Here is a 15,940-nt window from a genome sequence, read left to right as displayed (position 1 = left end):
CTGCAATCTAAGTATGAAAGTGATAAACGATGCTTTAAATTTCACTCATAGCTAGGACAACAATTTCCTGCCATGAGATGTATTTTGGGGTCTAATTTAACCTTTTGAAAGAGAGATTAAATGCAGTAAGGGAGACAGTATGCAAATCAGGGAAGACTGTATTTCAACTGTCTACTGTCTTAGCCTTTTAGGACACCCAGAGAGAATGTAGGACCTCTGCCATGTGAGATGTTTAAGAACAGTCTTCTAGGATCTGGGTTATTCAGGCCAGATTATGTGTTATTTTTACTCTTTAAAACTGTATCTTCTGTACCTCTCATTGGTATTAGACAGCTCATGGACGAAGATAAAAGATAATACACAGATGTTAGGTGAAAAGTTGTTTGGACCAACCATTAGCCTTCAGACCCTAATATTTGTGTTTATGTTTTGTCTTTGGTCCTTATCAGAAAGTGTGACTTCAGTGGACCTGACTGAATGTCAGGATATGTGCACAGTGGTATGAAATGTAACATTCAATATTCATACTATCAGAAGCTGTGCTTAGCTAATATTGTAGTTTGTGTCATTAGAAATATCTCCCATAGTACTAATTGGTTGCGTGTGATTTGACTTCAGTGCTTGATGTTGGCTTGGCCCGCTGCCTCAAGGTTGATATTTTAAGGATGCAATAGATTGTTTTCTCTGTGTCTCTTGGTCATTTAAATGCTTTTAGAGATGACTAAAAAACACATAAACTAACAAAAGAGATTGACGTGGTAATGTCTGTGCTGGACCAGTCTGAAGGATGATCTGTTCTTGAAGGCTTTCTCCAGCACTGGCAGAAAGCAGATGTCTGAAGAAAATCATAAGCACATAGGAGACAGGTTTGCACAAGTGCTCCTAGTATCTGTCCATCTGCATCCCAGCTCCTTCCCAGCCCAGAATAATGCTTTCATGCTGATTGCCTTCTCAGGTACTCAGTATAAAACGGGAGGAACTTGATCTAACCTGTTATATTATATACTGGAGCCATCTGAACTTTTAGCACCTACAACATCCTTTGTTGCACCTACAAAATAAGGCATTCTCTACTTGAGTATATTTTTTTGGAAAAGGGGATATTCCTTTTCCTTGCTGGTAGTTTCATTTGTTGTCCTTGGTTTCTTGTACTGAAACAGGTTCTTTTCTTATTCTCAGTACTTTTACAGGAAGATTTTGGTTTTGTTGTTCAGGGATCAGTTTTATTCCTCTGGTCACCCTTGTTCTTCTGTACTGTTTCCTTTCCACTTACAGCATTTTTGAAGCACTGGATCCAGAAGTGCACAGTATATGGAAACTTAGTGACATAGTGGTGCCTTCTGTTATGTTTTCTGTTCCTTCCATGATTATTCATTAATTGGTATTTGGGATTTTTGGACTTACACTGATATTGTGTGCTTCCTTGGAGTGAGTAAGAATGCAAAATAAATTCAGTCTTGTTATTTTAATGTTACCTTCTGCATCTGCTCATTCTAAAATCTGGTAGTCTCTTGGGTCCATGTAACTTACGCTTTTGATATACTTTAAGAAGGCTTTTAAAGTTTTATGTCCTCTGCATGTTTTTTTTATTCACTCTTTTTCTAGGCCAAATGTATTGTACTCTTCTATTTAACCACAATAGATTGTAATTTTTACTTTACTCTGTTGAATAATAGAAATCTATTACTATACCCAAGAATATTCTTGGTATTCATGTTGCTTGTTGTGTTTTGAGGCTTATGATTGAAGTAAGCAGCAGGTGACTGGAGATTGTCAGAACAATTTCTATTTGCTGCTTCTGTATAAATTCATTTTACTGTTTCATTATTACATGTAAATGGCAGTTACTTAGGCAACCCACCTTTTTATTTATGATGGAAGTAAAACCTTTTTCATAAAAGAGAGAAAACAAAAGAACAACTGGGGAAAAGCCATGTGGGAAGCAATAAGCAGTTTCCCCTGCAAAGTTTGATTTCATTGTTAAGTGGTATCTATCATTTAGATATGAACAGCATCTGGAAAGAGGGGGATCCGTTTCTACATATCCATGATCCCCCCAGCATTATGAAGCTGGATTTTTGAAGGATAAAGGTGATGCAAATAACTTAAAAAGTTGCAACTGCGCTCTGTGCTCTAAAAATTTGGGAGGCCAAAGGAAGATGATAAAATAATTTTAAAAAACCAACCAAAACCATGATACACTGTAGTTTCTACCATTACTCATATTCTTTCTTCCTCTGTCTCCCCCTCTTCCACACCCTGTGTCCCATCTTTGCTTTTCTCCTAATTTAGTGCATTTATTGGCAGTGAGAGCAATCTTCTTTCGTTATGCTAATCAGAGTGTTGATGTTAAAGGTCTCCTTCTAAAACTGTCTGCAGCAATAAGAGCAGTACAGGCTCAAGCAGAGATTTAAAAGTATCTTATTTGTCTATTTTTCTTAGCTTTATTTAATTTTCAGACATGTTCTCAATGTTTACTTTGTGCAGATTTTACCAAACTAGATACTAGAGATGGTCTTCTCTGTTGTTGATGAAATTATGTGAAAATAGCTGTCTTACGTTTTCAGCTAAATTTGGCAGAAATGTGGAGCATCAGTACAAACCTAAGTATTTGCCCTGTTTGCAGATGAAACAAAAGAAGTGTTGAAACTTGAGACAGAGCTACAATTAGATCTGTGAAGATTCTGTGATGTTTAGAGTAGCCAAAAAATGAGATAAGCATGATAATTAAGTTTCATTAAAGAAAAAAAAGTGAAGTGGTACAATTTCATGCTGCTGGAGGTTTTATTTTTCTGTCAATGCAGCCAGCTTCTCTTCATGAGCAGATCACAGTAGTTAAATCAGGCACACACAGTAAGCAGATTTATGCTGTCTTCAGAATTGTGCATAAAAACTCCTCAGCGCTTCAGGCTAAAACCTGATTTGCCACATTCTCTCAAATGTTAAGCTTTTTTTATTTGGTATTGATGTTTCTTGACATCTTGCAGCAAGGCTTGGATAGTGCTGCTACAGGGCAGTAATCGGTTAAGGAAGAATAAAGGTTTTGCCTTTCCCAGAGATGTGACCTTATTGTAAGTCTGGATTCCCTGTCATGTTAACATGTTTATTTATAAGGCAATTGTAATTTTCTTGTAAATTGGAAGTACTCCAACACATGTATTTTTGACTGCTACATGGACTCTTTTATTTTTTTTTAAATGTGCTTTTGTTTGGGTCTTATGGACACTGCAGGTATTTCAGTATAGTCTAAACAGAAAGTTGTACTACTGTACAGACCTCCCATCTGCAGCTTGAGTAATAAAAGATGCTACTCCTGTGGAGACTAAGCAGTCAAGGGTTACTAACCTAGGTGTGCCAAGCCACAGCAAATGGTTGTGGTGCCCTACTAGTGGATGGGATTGAGTAGATATTTTCCGAATCTGTGTTAGTAGCTATAACCGATTTACAGAGTGCTGTCATTCACATGCTGAGACAAAACAAATTGTTGCATTGTACTATTCATGCATGTGTGTCTTTTTTCTTCCCTGGAAGCTTGTTGCATTGTATTGTGTCATTTTGGGCCCACCTTCCATTTTGTCTATGCTATTTGGGAAAAAATAATGGCAAATCCAGGGCAGAATCAGTAATGATTGGATGAAGAGTCAGGTTGTTAAATTTGTACCCAATGTGTAGAGCTGGGTCTTGCTGAGCTTATTGACAGATTCATCAGCAGCACATCTGAGTTTACTTCAGGTAACTCGAGTTGATGCTGTTTTGATAGTTTGAGTTATTTGCTTGCTCTCTTCCTTGTCTTCCTTCCTTCCAGATTATCAACAAAGTATAGGTGTTTTTTGGGAGGTTTGTCTGCTTTAGGTTTTTTGCTAATGTGGTTGCAATGGCAATGCTTGTTCAAGGATGAGACTAGAAGCTGGCTTTTCACAGTTCTTGGTTTCTGGGGACTAACTGAAAGACTCCTGGAAGATCCTTTCTTCTGTTTTGCCTGTAACCCCCCCAAATCCCACATATTCTCTGCCCCATTTTAGCTCATAGAAGTTGGGTTTTTTGGAAGTGATGAGTTAGTTTGGTTAGCAGCGGGTTTTGATGGATCTTAAATTGTATTTTCAGCAGTTGATTCTGTAGGGGCTGGCTTGCCTACCTCTTGAAAATGTGGCAGACTGGGGTGAAGGACTGAGGGACTGAAGGAGTGGAGCTATGGTGCTGCCTGGGGAGGTCACTGGGAGAGGAATGTTTTTTTTTTTTCTTTCATCCATTTCTGTCTTACATTGCTTGGTAGCCTCCATTTTGCCTTTCAGTCCTGTGTAAGGTAGGCTAAAAATTTTCACGGAAGACAGAGACTTTTTATTTCTTTTATTATATTGGTAACAGAAACTAAAATCTAGAAAAAAGGTTCAAGCTGTAGTGTCCAAGTCTTGCCAAGGTGGATGTTGAAGTTTCCCAGTATGATGTTGCTTTTTAGATACTAGAATAATGACTTATACCTGATTTGTATCATAGCAACATATCAATTACTATCTCACAGCTACCTCATAACCAGAAGTGATCCAAACACAGATATGGAGAGGTAGAATGTATTACAGATAGTTACGCTTTTGTATGGCTCTGTTGTTCAATTGAGACATAAGGACATAAATTTTTATAATCCTTGTCAGTAAGCTGTTTTGAAAAAATTGCTAATCTTTTCCACTTCCTTTGCCAGTTGTCAAAACTATCATGATAATAACTGACTGTATTAAAGAAGGTTAGTTTTGTAGTTAAAACTCCAGGCTAGAACTCAGCAGATATGTTTCCATTACTTCTCCTGTGGAATGCTCACGTGGATTTAGGGTAAGTTGCTAAAACTCTTCACCTTTTTTTTTTTTTTGCATGTACATAACAGAAGGACCAGGCTTTTATATTCTCAGAAGAACATTGGGCATAGGAACAATACTACAGTACAAATAGAATAATTTATCTCTTGAAAAAAAAAATCTGTTTCTAAAAGTGAACTTTTTTACTGGCCTAATTTGGCACCTTCGCCTCAGGTAGCAATTCTGTGTTCACAGAATGCATGGCAGTGAGCCCCTACCTTGCTTTGTATAATTTCCCATCAGTTGTTTTAAGTCTTGTCTTGTAATTGCTGTTCTGTGGCACTAACTGAATGGGAGATTTATGATGTTTAAATATTACAAATCTGAACCTTTTTTTCCCCCTGCTTTCCATAAAAACATGGAGTGAAACTGTCACTGCTGATTATTTGAGGGAATTTTACTAATTAGAATTGCATGAGAATTCAGGCTTCTGAGCTGTCATCTGTTCCATCCCCTTCCCAAGTACTGGAGGTTTCAGTAGCTTCAGATTTCACAGTTGTCTTAAATATGTTACTTATTCTGGCAAGAGATCTCAGAGATAACATTCTGGGGTCAATTTTGCAGTTCTACCTGTGTCTGGGAAGTTTTTCTGCTTCTGCAAGCAGAATTTGGCCCTCATGTGAGGTGTAACTTTTTGGGTCCTTTTCATGCAAATGGGCTCAGTTGATTGCAGTGGCTCTGCTTGTTTCAGCGAGGGACTGAGTTGTGGCTGTGCATCTCCAGGTTGTGCGTTCCAAAATACAGGATTTGGGGTTTCTCTTATATTAAATGCAAAGTTCACAGGTGTTGGGATTCTCACAGAACCATTTGAGGGGGACAGGGGGGAAAGAAAGAATGTTTTGAAAGAGAAGTATTTGAAAGTATGAAAGCTGTGAGTTGCATGAAGGGCTGTATACCTATAGCCCACAGAAATGTGGCAGTGTGACTTGAGCTCTGTGAAGTCTGAAAGCACTGCTTTGTTGCTAACATTTCTGTGGTAAAATATATCTGTGTAGTGTGACCTCTGTTCTTCAGTTATTAAGGGTGCTTGTACAGGTTTTGGCTCTAAACAAGATATTTGAAAAGGAAAGCCATGCAATGCATCCCATTCCTGAAACTGGAGTGGCGGATATTTCTGTAGATGAGCAACATGACACAAATGCTTGATTTTGTTTGTGCAAATCAGAGGGCCTTTGTGATGCAAAGCAGCATCCTCAAAAGGCAAATGTGCTTTTTTGGTTGTAAATATCCCAGCTAAATACTGCAGTAATTGCAAGCAGAGCTTGGCATTTTTCCTCTCTATTCTCTTCATCGTTATATTTTAACAAGTTCTCATGAGACTATTAAAATGTCTTAGTTTTTGGAACATGTGGCCTAGTGGGGATAACTCTGTCTACAGATGCAGTGGGTTGGCAGCTTGATTTTGCATGTCTTTTCATTTCCCTCCAGATCCTGTGACCCAGTGTAACCTTTGGTCTCCCTCTGAAGGCCGGGGTGAGGGAAGTATGACCAGGTGACTGATGATCACTGTCAATACAGCCTGCAGACAATATGGGAATTACTTCAGCAGTCTCCCTCTCCTTGTGCTCCCCCCATCCTCTCTTAAATCAACAAATGCAAATAGCAGCTTCCTCATTTGCTGCTATCTCTGGGATGCTGCCCAGGCAGCATGGGCTTTGTTGCAGTCCTGCCTATTAAAAAAAGCAACTTCAGCCCTAGGCAGAAGGAAAAATACCAAGTGGGATGTGATTCCCCCCGCCCCCTTAATGGTTAATGCTGCTCATATTTGGTTCTCTGGCAGATACAGGTAGGAAGATGCTGAGATAAGGTAGTGCTTGATGTGTGTGGTTCAAGAGAACAGCGGGAAGTGGCTGGAGCTGTTTGCATTGTTACTCTTTGTCTGGTAAATGTCCTTCTGGAAGGGAATAAGGATTGCCCAGTGTCCAAAACTCATACCTGTGCTCCTAGAACCTGTTGACTTGAAAGTAGTGTGTATTTAACAACAGCTATGTCTTTAGTGTGTGAGAATAGAAATGCATTTGCTAGATTTCAGCACAGGCAGAAGCACAAAGAATTTGTTAAAACAACATTTCTTTACACGATCATGATTGTTTTGTTCTATGCATACTTGTGTGGCACAAATAAATAAAAATAGCTGCATTTTATATTGTTGTAAGTATAATACAGTATGTAGTATTGCATTGTACAGCATACAGTTGATATTGTTTTGCTTTCCAGATACACAACTTAACGTGAGTTGTTGTTCAGCAATTCAGGAACATAAGAGTAATGCTGTGCCAGCATTTTGTTAAAATTCTGTTCATCTTATTTTGTCATTGCATGTGAAAAGATGTTTTGGCATACATAAATAAAAGGAAAGTGATCACTTTGTACATCCAGAAGGTGGTCCTTCTCAGGTACCTTGGGATATCCAGTCTGCATTTGATGTATTAGAATTGCAACCAGCCATAATGAAGAGATTTCTTCTGAACTGCCATTAAGGAATATTAGATTAGTAACTGAATCAGGCAAATAGCAATGTATGTAAATGCTCCTACTGCTTTAGAAATGTGTGTCAGTAGTAGTTGTATTTTATAAGAAGTCTTGTGTGCAGTGTGTATTTAATCTTGGTGAATTTGAAAATAGTGACATTCTCTATTTCAAATGCTTAATAACAGTTAACTCCTGAATAAAGATACAAGGTTAAAGGAACAGTTGCAAAGCAAGGTGCTGGACTGTTAAGTTGAATATAATTCATAGAGCTAGACATTAAAATCGTTACTCAATCTTTAAATATTTTATTTTCTCAATCTCTGATTTCAAAAGTATATTTGTGTTTTATTTTTTGTTTTACTTGCTTACCAGAAAGCTTCAACATACTAATAATTTCAGAGAAGAGAGATTCCAAAAATCCAGAATTAACAGCCCCCTATGCTCCATTTCCAGTATGAATTAGTGCTTTGAGTCAGGCACTGATGAGCAACACAGTCAAAGCCTGCTTTAACTCTTACTTGCAATACTTCTCTAAGTTATGTCGCATTAAGTTTATCATATTTAAGGTTGGGGTGAATCACGTGAATTTCACGATCAGCAAGATGCAAAAGGCTGTGATAGGGGCAGTGTGACACTAGAAAGCTGTCTAATTTTAGTGTAAAGGTTTCAAATTATTTCAAATATGTTGTGTGTTTCTTTCCCATATATCTCAACAAAGGTGGTTTGATGTCAAAAAATTTCCCTATTTCATCTTCTACTTACCTGTCCTGCAGTTTCTGCATGTGTCTGCCTGCCAGCAGCTGGGCCAACAGAATGGAATATTTGTCAGCCACAGGGACTTAATATTTGCTTTTTGTTGGCCACAGGTGCTGCTGTAGCAGGTTCATTGAGGGTATGTCCTCATGTTCTGTTTGGCATCCTTTTGGTGTTCTAATCTGTCCATTGGGAAGGGAATTGTTAAAATGAAATTGTCATTATTTCAGAGAAGAGCGAGTTGGGTGGAAGAGACCTGTTCACTAGGAAGTTTTAATTTAATGAAATCTGGTTACATCTTAGAGCCTCACACCAGATTATAATGCTATCACAGCATATGCATATTGGAACATATCCAAATGGATATCTGTTGGTATCCCATATTGAATTGGAATGGGAGATTAAGCCATCTCATGGGAGAAAATCACTACACTCTTAAGAATAAAGAAAAATCATACTTTGTGTTTGATTTTTGGAACCCCTTCTTCAAAATGGCACCAGGTAGAAAAATCTGGGTATGGTTATGTGAGCTTAACTTTCTAAACCAGCATCTCAGACAAATACTCATTAAAGACATTTTGCTTGTCATCAGTTTCTCCTTGTAACTGGGATGATTTTCTTTGCTGCTCAAAGTTGTTTTGTAGCTCCCTAGAAGAAGTTTGCATGTCTTGTAGTTGTGGAAACTGCTCTTAGTGGAAAAGGGATGTATTATAAGTTATATAATTTTTGAAGTATTTTTGAAGGCCTTCTTTATGAAAGGCACTTTATAAATATTGTAATTAAATTATGGGAAGCATTTATAAGGTGAGTGGATTAATTCTTGGGTTTTTTCCCCAGTTTTTATTTGAATGTTTTTCTCTTAGGAAAGTCCCTGTAAAAGAATGGGTACAAAGAGTTCTCTCTTTGGCGTCAATGAAGTTCTGTAGTTTCATGCCAGCTACTTAAGTTCAAAGTATATTCATTTTACAATGTAAATTGTGCAGTACACTTTTATTTTTTTAAGCCTTTGTTAGAAAAGTTGCTTTCCATTGTTCATTTTGAGGTTTTCCCCCCCTTCCCTTTTGTTTTTGTTTTTCCTCAGTTTCCATTACAAAGAGCAGTGCAAAAATCCAATCTTCCCCTTCCAAAGTGACCCGGCGTTCAATGCAGTCTCCACAGAAATCTGCTCCAGTACCAGCGCAACGGGGCAGGAAACCAGGTCGGGGCAAACCCCCTGGACAGTCTGCAGTTCCCAAGAAGGGCAGGTCTCCTAAAAATATTCCCCTGACAAAAAGCACCTCTCATACTGAAAATCTTAAAACAAGGAAAAAAAGTTTAAAACCTGGAAAAAAGGTTAGTCCTTATCTACTACTTTACTTTATATTGCAAAATTTTGTAGTGAGATTTTTAATTATTATTACTTAATTTTCTATCTTCTCTTCAGCCTTCAGGGCTTTACTGTTTTCAGCAAGTGATTACAAGAAAAAGTTTAGAATAGCTCTTCTGGAATATTTTAGTATAAGATCCTGTGGATTATTTTATTCCCAAAAAAGATTACTGTTTTATTAATGGGTGAGTAATTGGTGTTGAAAAATGTTATTCTGAAGTAGAGAGACAGGGAAGCATTTAAGCTTTTTAGTTTGGGTTAGTTTGTTACTGAACCGTGTATATATATATATATATATATATATATATATATCTTTCATTTTTGGGATTTTTTTTCAGGTTTAGAAACAAAGAATTAAAAACAGTGAGGACTTTATTGTATAATTTAGGCTTCTTAAGCATACAGCTGGATTTGCCAAATGAATCTTGTGGATACTCCCTAATCCTGGAGCTTCTACTAGCATGAAGCAGGAAGCTTCTTTTTCTCTAGATGCAGGCCTAATTCTGCCCTGGTTTGAAAGGCACGATGCCTTTCTCCCTGCCCAGCTGAGTCAGACCAGCAGTGCTGGCAGCTGTCTCCATCTTCAGCTCTGGTAGAGCTCTTTGGTCAAGTGCACACTGGAGCTCTTTGCTCAGGTGCACACCGGAGCTCTTTGCTCAGGTGCACACTGCAGCTCTTTGGTCATGTATGCACTGGAGCACTTTGCTCAGGTGCACACCGGAGCCCTTTTCTCAGGTGCACACTGTCCCTTCACCCCACTTCCTGCTGCCACTGACAGCAGCACTGGCACATGAAAAATCCCCAAGTGAGCCATTTCAGGGAGCTCAACTGGTAGACAGCTAGCACAGCATCTATCCCTTCTACTTTCTTCTTTGTCTGCTCCACCCCAAAAAAGCACAAATTCTACAGCTGCTGCAAGGAAGAATAGGATCACAGCAGGGCAGACTTAGGGCAATTTGAATTGCCATGGAAGTACAGTCTATTTTCTGCGGCTTGCTCATGCACAGCAGGCTGTCCAAGAAAAGTAGCAATCCTGCAATGTCTTTCCTCAGGCAATTTGAGTCTGTCCTTGTGCTCCTTCCTGCTTTGCATTAGCACTAGTGAGGAGGTGGGGGGCAGTGCTTTTTCCTGGTGTTTTTTGGTTTGGTTTTTTTTTTGTGTTCATTCCTCTTTCCTCCAAACAAGAATCAAAAAGTAGAAGTTTAGGGGCTTTTCTCCTCCAGTCTGCATCAGTGTGGGCTGTGGGATCTATGGGAACAGGTGGAGTAATGGCAAGGTGGGGATTCTCCCTTCTGGTGATGGTGCTGATCAGTGCTAGTGAAGTAACATTGCTAGAGCATAGGTGGAAGCTCTTGTATGAAACTGGAAGCAGCACTTCATGATGATGATCATAAGATAAGAAATAATTTTGGGCACCATAAATTGAAAGCTGAGCACTCTTCTCTGCTGCCTGCCCCTTGCAGTCAGACATCCAAACTGGTAGGCTACTGATGGAATTGGTCTCCAGTTTTGTTTCTCTCTTACTTGGTGTATAAAAATGCACAGTGACAGAGATTAAAGAGGAGAAAGGTGCTCCTATCCAGGCTTAGCTGGTGGGTGGGGTGTTCTTTGTAAGTCTGGACAGGGCTTTAAAGGACAGCACTGAACACAGGACTGTCATATCTTAAGGTGTTATTCAGGTGTGGCAGGATGTGCACTTGCATGTAAGAATTTTTTCCTATCGCTCTCATTAAAAAGAAATTGAGAGGCTTTATCTATGTTTTGATACAGTAATTGGAGGCACCTTGCCATTAGAAGAGGCTTCTGGGCCCTGGGTGTCTGAAGGTGTCTGCTTGGAGCATATGACACCTGGTTTGTGTGAAGTGCTTGGAGGTACTGTTTGGGGAATGGGTGTTAGTGCTGACATACCCTGTCCTGGGGCAGCAAATCTGAGGTTCCTCTATGCACTCCTGATTTCCTCTGCGGGACCAGGCAACAGAGGGGTTTTGCAAAATCTAGGTTTAATGCATCTAATTTGGGATTTTTATTTTGTTAACTTTAGCATTAACTTGAAAAATTAGCTTCTCTTGAGAATTTGCAGAAGGCTGTTATTGCTTTGGTAAGTGATTAAATTGCTAAGATGTTATACATATGTGCAAACTTTTCTTTGGACTATTACACCTGTTAGCATAAGAGTAAGGAGAGGAAATGGGGCTTTGTGGGAGTTCTGCAGACAGGGTGTGTCTGACATGAAGTGCAGCCATACAGCCTGTACACCTCACAGTGTGTATGCAAATATGCAATTGGTATGTGCCAAGAGGCTTGAAAGTGCTTTTTTTCTTCCATCCACCCCCCCAGACTGATGCAAAAAAACCCCTCTCCAGATGTTGCACTAAATGGTTGTGCTTCAAGTGTGAGCTGGCTGTTTGGTGTATTTAGGGACATTGGTATCTGACTGTCTCTCTGTAGAGTTGTTTGAATTTCTTTGCCCCTTTAGGTTTGTTATGCTGCATTATTTATCATTTTGCAGATACTAACTTTTATTATACAGCTAGAAATGTTGAGCTGTTGCATCATTTTTCTCCTTTATTTAAATTTTTTCTGAGCTCTGTAAGTATGAGATGCATGTTGGATTTTGTTTTTCATTTGTTTCTCACAGCTTGCACTGTATGTTTTTACTCTTCCATAATAAAGAAGGAACCTCTATACATCTCTTTCGTTATATTTTAAAAGTACACTTTACATAACAGTGCAAAGAATTCCTTTCCGAATTTCTTAAGGAAACCCCTTGGTCTGAGTGTGAGTACCAACCCTAAATTCAACCCCACAAAAAGAGTTTTTAAGCGTGAGGGTGAAGCTGCTGAAGTTGTCCTGGTGGTACAATCTGTGAGCCCTCTGAAGGCAGAGCTGGTGTGCCCTCCCAGCTGGCAGAGGCCAGCCAGATAAGGCACTGTGCCCATCATGGGGGGTGCAAAATGAGAGCCTCAGCTGAGCAAGCATAACGTGCTATATTCCCTTCTGAGGGAGAAGATAGGAAACAGCCAGTGAGTCTCACCACTCATGTGCATTGGTGTGGAGAGGGATGGTTCCTCTTAGTTTAGTGTTTGTATTTTGTTTTCATTCCTACATTTTCCCCCATTTCCTCATCTTTTCCCTCAATATGACCACCCATTTTTGGTAGTGTGGTAAAAGAAAACTGTCCCCCCACCCCCAAGAATCCCTGCTACAGGGGGCCTTCAGGAATGTTGGACTTCAGATCAAAACCTCAATCTTCCCAAGTGCATTTTTTTAATCTGTATTTAGGATGGAGACCTTTCTGTCACCCAGTGTTAAGATAAATGGTCAGTTCCTGACAAGTACATCACTACTTGGTTCTGTGCCACCTCATCTCATTCACAATGCAGTGCCAAGCCTTGGCATTCTGTTCCTTACGTTCGTGGTGATTCCCCCCAGTGCCATATTGTTAAGTACTTTCCCCAGCCAAACCCATCTTCTCCGAAATGTAAGTGGCACAGAATTTTTTTTAAGTGCCCTGGATTTCAGAAGAAAGTTAATTTCTTCTTTCTAGGTGTTGTGAAGTTAAACGCTGCTTCTTTTAGGAAGGTATATATTCTGATTGCTCTCTACATGGTTTTCAATACATTACTTGGAAAATAGGCTGATTCTAGAAGTGCAGAGGATGAATACTGCTAAATGGAAGAGGGCTTAGCCTTCCTTAGCAAATTGACTGAAGTTTTACTTCACTATATATCAGTTTTAATGGTAAATCCTTATCACATTACCACAAGTCTCTGCTGTGTTCAGCAGAGATTACCGTGGGTAATCTCTTACATTCCTAATTTTTGCTAGGTAAAAGAGTGAAAAAGTAATCTGTTCTCATGCAAGAATAAGTGGTGAAGGAAAAAGTGATGAACTCCAATTTATTATTTCTTTTATTTCGATGTATTTTCATAGTATGTCAAAACACATCTCTGATGACCAGAGACAGGACACAAGGGAATGGCCCGAAGCTATGTCAGAGAAGGTTTAGGTGGGATAGCAGGAAAAGGTTCTTCACCCAGAGGGTGATTGGGCACTGGAACAGCCCCCCAGGGAAATGGTTGCAGCACCAAGTCTGACAGAGCTTGAGAAGAGTTTGGACGCTCTCAGGCACAAAGTCTGACTCTCAGCGTGTCCTGTACAGGGCCAGGAGTTGGACTCAATGATCCTTGTGTGTCCCTTCCAACTCAGGACATTCTGTGATTCTGTGAAATGTCTTACATGTGCACATTTCTTTTCTAAACCCCAGTCCAAACCAAATTACAGGATTCTCTTTTCTTCAGGTGGAGAAGATAATGCACATGGACCAATCTCTGAATTGCTGTGCTCTGAACTCTGGTTATCTGTCATATGATAAGCTGCAAATAAGTTTGCTTTGGGAAAGGAAAATGTTTTGGCAACCAGCATGACTGGATTGTAGCTACAGGCTTGTTTGATATCTTGCATGAAGCACCTGAAAATTCCTTGAAGTGATTACTTGAGAATTTCAACCCCTTTGAAATAAGCTGAGGAAAAATACAGGTGCACTGTAATGTTGACACCTAGATGTGACTTAGGGTTTTTATCCAGTACATACACAGCTCAGCTAACTTACTTGAGCCGTGATAAACCCAGCTGGAAGGGCATGGGCAGGAAAATACCCTGGAATACTTCTTTCTAAGATTTTTAGAAGAGTCATGAAGTAGTATATAAAGCTCTTTCTTTTCCCACTTTTTAGGCAAAGGTGCGCTCTAAGTTATTTGTATTCCACTGCATTACTAAAGTAGCTGTAACTGCGAACTGAGTGTTTCTGGTCTTCCTTTCCTGAACTTTCTCTTCTCTGCTGGGTATGGTACTTTTCTAATAAAGAATCACGCACATTCATTAAGATGGTAATGATAGCAGGAAGGTTGTGCAGACTCCTTAAAAAACATTAAACATTTTGACTTTTTTTTTTTCTCTCTTAACAGAAAAAAGTCTTGCCAGAACAACTGACTCCTACATCTCTTTCTCCTCAGTCATCTCCTGAGGGGGAAAACGGCACTGCACAGGTACTTAAAGATGGAATCAGTTTGTCTGGTGCAACTGCAGCAGTTATATCCACAGGTAAAAAACAAAGAAGTGTATGAAATGGCTTCCATGTCAAGCAGTTTCATTTTTATGAAGAATGTGCTGCAAACTTATTACTGTAAATCATCCAGCTGCCTTATTTTTGAAAGATATTTGTAGGAGCCAGAGTTACTTTTCAGAACTGGTATTTTGATGCCCACATTATAGCAATAAGTTCTGGGGTGTGGAGAGTTTTGTGCAGGAATGGCTTGATAAGAAAGGACACAGAAATGTAGAGAGTTTTGTGCAGGAATGGCTTGATGAGAAAGGACACAGTCAAACTGGCCTGATAAAACTAGATGGGAAAGGAGGCTAATGATATCTTGAAGGACAGGGTGTCCTTCAGGAGGGAAAGTCTCGGTAAGACTGTATCAATAAGTTGCAGAATTAGGGACTGAGAGTTAGCTCTAAAATCACAAAAATGCAGAAGAGACCTTCAGATGATGTAATGACGCAAATAACACATTAACCAATGATGAGCTATAGTTTTGCACTATGCATGAGCTAATTAAGTATTGTATTTAACCAAGTGTATGACTATCATTAAACTGAGAGTTTGCTGATGACCATCTGGTGTCGCCTCTCCCTTCTTCGACAAAATGGTGACCCCGACGACACTGGGGCACTGGGACTTTTGATAGATCTGCTAGACCTGGCAGTTTGTTCCTGTGTGAAGAAGGAAGCTGTACAGTTCTTTCATGTCTGTCCTACTCCTTAATGTATGAAATGGGAATAGATGTAGCTAAAAGCCCATATGATATTCTGATCCCATGCAAGCTGTACTGTAATGTTACAAAATGGAGATTTTATCTCTATATAGCCTTACATTAAAAGAAACAACTCTGTTAAAACCCAGTCGTGGCAATCAGAGGTAATACATTCCTCTTTCCTCATGTTTGTTTTTTGGGGGTTTTTTTTGCCTCTAAATATAACAAAATGTGTCTTGAAAAGGATTGGCAGAAAAGAAAGAAGCCAGTATATTAACTAACCCATTGAGGAACTGGTAACCCTATAGTGAAACGATTCATATATTGTCAGCCAAAATCTCAGAACTTTCTAAAAACTCCATAAATTACCATAATTTTGCTTGGGGTGCTTTTTTACATTCAAAATCTGTTTTTACAATAGAAGTTGTCAGGCTCTTCTCACGCCCAGTTTCCATCATGGATGAGGGGAAAACAAGTACCTTTTTCCTAGGAAAATAAATCTTTTGCAAGTTGTTGCTGAGCCCAGGTAGAAAATGCCATGCTATTGTTGTTGATGTGTCTTTGATTACTTGTACAAATAGATTTCCTTCAATTTACAGAAATCAGAGAGTAAGCAGATATGCACAAAGACATTACATCATTAAAACTCTTGTAGAAATATTTTATTTTTAAATGCTCAGAGTTTTTAT

At 39.2% G+C, this 15,940-nt stretch overlaps 1 protein-coding gene across 2 annotated transcripts in view; it reads left to right on the top strand.

The window, feature by feature from the left end:
• SCML2 (Scm polycomb group protein like 2) overlaps positions 1-15,940 on the top strand; it is a 72,238-nt gene that overhangs the window by 38,751 nt on the left and 17,547 nt on the right. For both annotated transcript variants that reach the window (XM_041399991.1, XM_041399990.1), the window contains exons 8-9: positions 9,154-9,404; positions 14,406-14,541. In XM_041399991.1, the coding sequence (XP_041255925.1) occupies positions 9,154-9,404; positions 14,406-14,541 (387 nt within the window). The remainder of the gene's footprint in view (positions 1-9,153; positions 9,405-14,405; positions 14,542-15,940) is intronic.

This window comes from Onychostruthus taczanowskii, unplaced genomic scaffold, assembly GCF_017590055.1.
Source record: "Onychostruthus taczanowskii isolate IOZ18803 unplaced genomic scaffold, ASM1759005v1 scaffold17, whole genome shotgun sequence".
NCBI lineage: Eukaryota > Metazoa > Chordata > Aves > Passeriformes > Passeridae > Onychostruthus > Onychostruthus taczanowskii.
This window is presented reverse-complemented; position numbering and strand designations above follow the sequence as displayed.